Source organism: Oncorhynchus keta, chromosome 30 (genome assembly GCF_023373465.1).
Source record: "Oncorhynchus keta strain PuntledgeMale-10-30-2019 chromosome 30, Oket_V2, whole genome shotgun sequence".
In the NCBI taxonomy this organism is placed as follows: domain Eukaryota; kingdom Metazoa; phylum Chordata; class Actinopteri; order Salmoniformes; family Salmonidae; genus Oncorhynchus; species Oncorhynchus keta.
The window spans coordinates 56964512-56971593 of NC_068450.1; the positions used below are offsets into that span (position 1 = coordinate 56964512).

A 7082-nucleotide genomic window follows, 5' to 3' on the forward strand; every position below is an offset into this window, starting at 1 on the left:
GTCAAATTATTGCCAATAAATATCATATCAAAATTGGTCTGTCTGTGTAAATGCAGCCGTATTGTCTGGCAGTGTACCGTACACCCTCTCAAAAAAGTATGTTTCATCGCATTGTACTGCCCTCTATAGGTCTCCCTCACTCCTTCGAGCCCCCCACACGATGTACTACACAATAAATCGCATCTAAATATTGACAACATGCATGTTTTGCTCGTTATATACGTTAGAGGTGGGGATATTCATACATATTTCAGGATTCTTTCAGCATCCAACGAATGGAAATGAATATTGACTTTACATATTGTGTATGCTGCGCCAGCCTTGATACACGTTCCACCAGTTGAAACATTGTCAGTACAAAAAACGCATAACTGATTGCACAGAGACATAAGGAGGACATCATCTTATTTCGTCAGACAATGTTGAATTAAAGTCAACTATCTAAGATGCGCATACATATTCAGTCCAATTGTGCGGTCAACGCTGGGATTTTTGGGGGGGATCTTGGGTAGATCTATTCACAACGCAATACAAGCCGTACCACTCACAAGATACAAAGGGATTCGTGCCTTTCCACGGATTCACCGGCGCTTGTGCTCGAGGGAGATCTCGGTTGAAATGGATGTATCTGATGTTTTGCAGTTCTGTTTATTACCCCTTTTCCCATATGAAAGTATTACTTTTCCTTGATTCAAATCCACAATGAGAGACCAAGATTCGCTGTGAGAAATACAAGAACCCGTTTTTTTGTCGCGCTGATTGTCACGTTGCAGGCGTGAATGAGACAGTTTGTGCAATTCATTGCCTGGTATGTGGAGCTAAAGACCGCCGTGGCTCTACTTTGAGGATTTTACAACGGGGAAAAGGAAGGAAAATCACAAATTCCACATTACCATAGGACAGGATGGTAAACAGCGGAAGGTAGTTGGAATGCTTTCGCATTGACAAGGTTCAACATGGTAAGGACAGCGGATTTTCTGTCTGAGATGCATGGCTCTATTGCTCATTTCAGGGGAAGCTATTGCTTGAGTAGGGGAGCTGTCCATGGTCCTGAAAATTATTTTCCCACATACAGCTCTTTATCCACATACAGCAGTATTCAATTTGGTTGAATCTAAATTAAAAACGATGAAAAGGGGGGATTTGATTAAAGTGGCAATAATATGCATCCGAGTTTACTGGTCGATATAATAAATTGACATAAATTGCATAACTTTTTGGGGGGCTACTCAGTGTCCTTCAATGTGATGAATGAATGCGCAATTCATGAAATCATTGCATGCCTCATATTCGTTCAGTGTAGGCCTATTTTGATTAAATTAATTATTGGTAAATGGCCTACATAGGCTACAGACTAACTAAATATGCAATGCAATACACTCTTCATCGGTATAAATCAAATGTCCTTTCGTTAAAAAAAGCATAGCCTATTAGCTTACCATAAACTCTATGATCATATTAGGATGACTACACCCACAACATCGGACCTCTAGGCCGATAGCGTTTTCTATTTTGTGGATTTTGTCACAGATATAACTTGGGTGTGTGTTTGTGTGTGTGTATGTGTGATTGTGTGAGTGGTGCGCGCGCGTTTGTGAGTGGGGGGGGCGAGTGAAAGGGAGAGAGAGATTATTTGAAGAATAATTAAGAAATTATTCAACTTCAACATATACCGGATGCGATATAAAACGTTTATTATAGTATGATTTATTCCACATCAAGATGTAAATTGTGCATGACATTCAGCAATGCTTGCAAATCCGTTTTTGCTTTTAATCAACTTGGGTCTCTTTTTTTCGCCGGAGGGATGAAGGGCTGTGACTATCCCTATGTAACAATCAGTATTTCTAACGCATGCATGATTGAGGATGAACACCTCCCATAACGACCACGACTAGCCTATTTTTCATTTATTAACAAATATCTCCTGATATCTGATGATAATGATTGATACCCGGCCGTTGTAATACTATTCGCAAGTCGTCGGATATGCGGGGTGAGTAGAAGATTGGTCTTTCCATAGGGTTGCTCGTATACTATGTTTAAAATATATCTTTAAATCTAAACTAACAATGGAATTTTGTTCCATTCCATTCATGAAATGTTTGTTTTAATCCTGGGTCCTGTCGATTAAACGTAGACATTGTATCAAGATTAACTCTTTGCTGGAATCTTCGGGGAATATAATTTGAAATGGCCATGGATTCTGTATAAATGTCGCAGATGGCTAGTCGGTTTAGTTTGCAAGCCATTTGAATGCATCGTTAGCTTTCAAAATCCCTCAACTCCATCCTAAAGCAGCTATAATCAACCTGCTTGTTCTATTTTCAAAGAAACACATGCATAGGCTGTACTCTTTTCCATGACATTCACCAACATGCACTGCATGTCATCAATATTTCGCATGGGGAGTTATTTCCTTTTCGTGTTGAGATATGATGCTGTTGCTAAATACATAATAATGGAACTGTACTGAATGTGGCATTTTAGCTGCAACAAATGTTTTTGGCATAACTATATTGTGTTTGTAACTCTCTCCAGATTTCTGCTCTTTCTTTTGCACGTAAACCTCCAAATATGTATATGCATTTAGTTATCTAAAATGCTTTACAAAGTGGAGTATGTCTCTATCCACAAGTGTATAGCTCTTTGTAACCACTGCATGCAGGGATGTTTCGCTTAACACAAGATGTTCATTAAACAGACAATGCCTGCCTTTCTCTTCTAGATGACACCCCATACTGGCACCATACTTCAGTGAGCTGGGGCACCTTCTCCCTTGAAAATGCATATCTGGATACGGAAAATAATCCTTCTGATCGCAGCATCTCTGACTCTGGTCGAGATGTACGACAATTACGGGGAGATCTGTAGGAATCTATGTACATGCGAAGAGAAGGAAGGGATACTGACGGTAAGCTGTGAGAACAGAGGGATTGTCAGACTGACAGAAATAAGCCCGGTGCATTTTTCAATGTACCACCTTCTGCTGACAGGGAACCTCTTAAAGAAACTGTCCCTCAACGACTTTATCAACTACACTGGGGCGACCATATTGCATTTAGGCAACAATGCTATCGACGAAGTGGAAACGGGTGCTTTCAATGGACTCCAAGGATTAAAGAGATTGCACTTGAACAACAACAAGATAGACGTCCTAAGGGATGATACATTTGTCGGCCTGGAGAGTTTGGAATACCTTCAGATTGATTACAATTACATCACCAATATAGAGCCCAATGCCCTGAGTAAATTGCATCAGCTCACAGTTCTCATTTTGAATGACAATTTGCTCTCTGCTCTGCCTACCAACATTTTCCGGAATGTTCCCTTAACACATCTGGACCTCAGGGGCAACCGTTTGAAAATGTTTCCTTACATTGGGCTGCTGGAGCACATGGACAAAGTGGTGGAATTACAACTCGAGGAGAACCCGTGGAATTGCTCATGTGAGCTCATCGCCCTGAAAGCTTGGCTGGAGAGCATATCATACACAGCTTTAGTGGGGGAGGTGGTCTGTGAGACGCCGTTCAGGCTGCATGGCAGAGACCTGGACGAGGTCTCCAAACAGGAGCTGTGCCCTCGTCGAGCAATCTCTGAATATGAAATGCGCCCCCCTCCCCCACTCAGCACCAATGGATATTTCCAAACCACTCCAGCTTCGGTGACGGCCTCAGCCACCTCATCGAATGCTTTCAAGGCGTCGTCAAGGCCTACCAAGGGCACCCGTCAATCAAACCGAACCAGGTCAAAGCCAACCTCCCGGATTCCGGCTAACCCTTACAACTATGGCCCCATCATTGCTTATCAGACCAAATCTCCTGTGCCTTTGGACTGTCCCACCACCTGTACGTGTAATCTGCAGATTGCTGATCTTGGACTAAATGTCAACTGCCAGGAGAGAAAGATTGAGAACATATCTGACCTGAAGCCCAAGCCATACAATCCCAAAAAAATGTACCTCACGGGGAATTACATTCCTGTGGTACGCAGATCGGATTTCTTGGAGGCTACTGGATTGGATTTGCTTCACCTAGGAAACAATAGGATATCCCTCATCCAAGACAGAGCTTTTGGGGATTTAACCAACCTGCGTAGGCTGTATTTAAATGGTAATCTAATCGACAGGCTTACAGCAGAGATGTTTTTTGGCCTGCAGAGTTTGCAGTATCTCTACTTAGAATACAACAAAATCCAAGAGATTGTAGGGGGCACTTTCCGGTTTGTGCCAAACCTTCAGCTGCTTTTCCTCAACAATAACCTTCTGAAAACCTTACCAGGGGGAATCTTTACTGGGCTGTCCCTCTCTAGACTTAATCTCCGCAGTAACCATTTCCAAAACCTGCCTGTAAGCGGTGTGTTAGATCAGTTAAAATTGCTGTTGCAGATAGATCTGATTGAGAACCCGTGGGATTGCTCATGTGACGTCGTCGGCATGAAGATATGGCTCGAACAGCTCAGTGCAGGCACCGTTGTTAATGAGGTTAAATGCGAGTCCCCCAAACGGCACAGCGGGATTGACATGCGTTCCATTCAGTCTGAACAGCTGTGTCCAGATTACTCTGACGTAGTCGTCTCAACAGCGCCCCCCTCTGACGAGCCTCTGCCGGACAGAGCCACCACCACAGAGACCTACCAGAGATCTAACCCCACTAGTAGCGTCGTCCCTCTCTCTGTCCTCATCCTCAGCCTGCTGCTCGTGTTCATCATGTCCGTCTTTGTGGCGGCGGGGCTGTTTGTGGTCGTGGTGAAAAAGCGCAAGAAGTCCCAGAGCGACCGCACCAGCACCAATAACTCTGACGTGAGCTCGTTTAACTTGCAGTACAGCCTTTACAGTAACAACCGAACCGTCCCCAAAGTCAAAGCCCCCGCAGGACACGTGTATGAGTACATCCCTCACCCTATGGGCCACATGTGCAAAAATCCCATTTACAGGTCCAGGGAAGGCAACACAGTCGAGGATTACCGTGACCTCCATGAATTGAAGGTGACTTATAGAAGTGATGTGGATGAGGAGAGGAACAGCAACATGAGGAGTCCCACTTATAGCGTGAGCACTATTGAGCCTCGCGAGGACCCCTCCCCTGCACAGAATGCTGAGCAATTCTTCAGGGGCATCATAGAGGCGGACAACCAATCCCCCTCCGGTAATAGTCTAGAATACAAGTACACTGGCCCTGTCTCGTACACGTACAACCCAAACTTTGATGTTAGACGCCAGTTCTTACACCCAGAGAGGATACGAGAAACAGTGCTTTATGGCACAGCGCCAAGTACTGTTTACGTGGAGCCCAACAGAAATGAATATTTGGAACTAAAAGCGAAACTTCAAGTCGAGCCGGACTACCTCGAAGTTCTTGAGAAGCAGACCACTTTCAGTCAGTTTTGAGCAACAGATTTGTCCATATATGAAGGATTTCCCCCCTTAAAAGTACTGGCTCAATATTGAGGGTGCCTTGGCACGACACATCAACAAAATAAGCATTAAACGGGGTGTGCCAAACTCTATTATTCTTATTTCTTAATTACATGACATCGCAGGAACTGAAAGTCTCTCTCTGAACCTAACTGGACGAACACACAAGTTGTTCTACTTAACTGGTGATTTAGAATCTATTTTTATATGGTGAAGATTGACTACACATATATGTAAGTGTACAGGTAAACCTTACCCGACCACATTTTCAGGAATATAACCATACATATATTGTGAATCACAAAAAAATGTTTATAAATCACCTTCTTGACGAAAGAACACTGTACGACAGTGTCTCCATCAAACTGCGCAGGACAATTCTCTGCTTTTAGTCTGTAAGTAAGTATTTATTGGAGTACTCTGCCATGTGTTTTCCAAACTTTTGATTCTTCATCAATACTACCTGTGTCATAAATCCAGGATCCTCTGTAAACCTTTATGTTTTGTAGTTCCATATCATTTACTGTAGCTCGGCATTGTAAAAGTGGCTTTTTGAAAGTTTTTTTCTTTAAAGGTGGCACACCCCCAATGTTAAAGAAAGACTGCGTCATTTACTGAAGAAGAAAAAAAGGTGTCCTTGTATGCTTTCTGCACTTTTTTGGAATTGTAAGGCAAGTGGGCCTTTTAAACAGCTATCATTAGGATGATTACTATTAAAAATGAATACGTGTGTTCATTCTTAATATGTATTCTTGGTATGTTATCAAATTCATGAATAATAATTGAAGTAATAATTATGTTGTGTAATACTGATCTTTTAATGTAACACCTATTTTTATACAAGCATTCACCATTATCTTTCCCTCATCAATTTCATTTGTTTCAATTGCTTTGCACTTATTGCACTATATTGACCAAAATATGTTAATGTCATCAATAAATATGATGTCAGGTTCATATACGTTCTTGTGGGGTAAATTAAAGGCTATCGTTAGATACTTCACAGAGGTAGTTGCATGTAACGTGCCATTCAAGAGAAGTTGGTCTTTCAACGAGATTTTGATCAATATGCTTAAATCAATGATCCTGTGTGGGTGCCCTCATAATCATAGTGGTTCCAACTGCAAGCATCAACATTTGTGCTGATCATCTTCTGATAGGGTTAAAAACACTGTACATCACAGGCACCAAAAAAATACATATGAAAGTGTTCCTTTCAAGACTCCAGACCCTATTGCAGAAGCGGTGCATGTGAGCCTTTTTATAGCGGCCCAAAATGAAGGCAGCATTTTAGAGAACAGAAGGGCCCGAAACTCAGTGTATCCGTCGATATGTCATGGCCGTCACAAGAGGTGAATCATAGCCAAGTGTCCACAGGCTAACGGTAGAGGCCCTGTCATGGGCTGAACCGATGTAACCTAGGCTGTTGACAGTTTTGGGGTAAATTATGTGCCAGTGTAACTCATTTGGGAAGTGACACAAAATCTAAACATTTTACTTCCGGCACCCTCAGCAAAAGCTGCATGTTGCTGTGTGTGTGTGTTATTAGCCAATACTGAGAATCTGACCTAGTTGCTTTACTCCTGAGCTGCAGTTGCTTGGGAAAAAATGTATTTCAGGTGTGAATCAAATTATGGCGTTAGTATAGGGACGCGTGTTCGGTGTT

General features: G+C 42.4%; 1 protein-coding gene across 2 annotated transcripts; it reads left to right on the forward strand.

Moving 5' to 3' along the window:
• The first annotated feature begins 386 nt into the window (after nt 1-386).
• LOC118363140 (SLIT and NTRK-like protein 5) lies at nt 387-6344 on the forward strand. 2 transcript variants are annotated; one of them, XM_035743835.2, is made up of 2 exons: nt 387-959; nt 2729-6344. In XM_035743835.2, the coding sequence occupies exon 2, from the start codon at nt 2786-2788 to the stop codon at nt 5387-5389; it is 2604 nt and encodes an 867-aa protein (XP_035599728.1). In that variant the 5' UTR covers nt 387-959; nt 2729-2785; the 3' UTR covers nt 5390-6344. The 2 variants fall into 2 exon arrangements, with proteins under 2 accessions (XP_035599728.1, XP_035599729.1); XM_035743836.2 differs by lacking the exon at nt 387-959 and adding an exon at nt 1810-1996.
• Nucleotides 6345-7082: the final 738 nt, after the last annotated feature.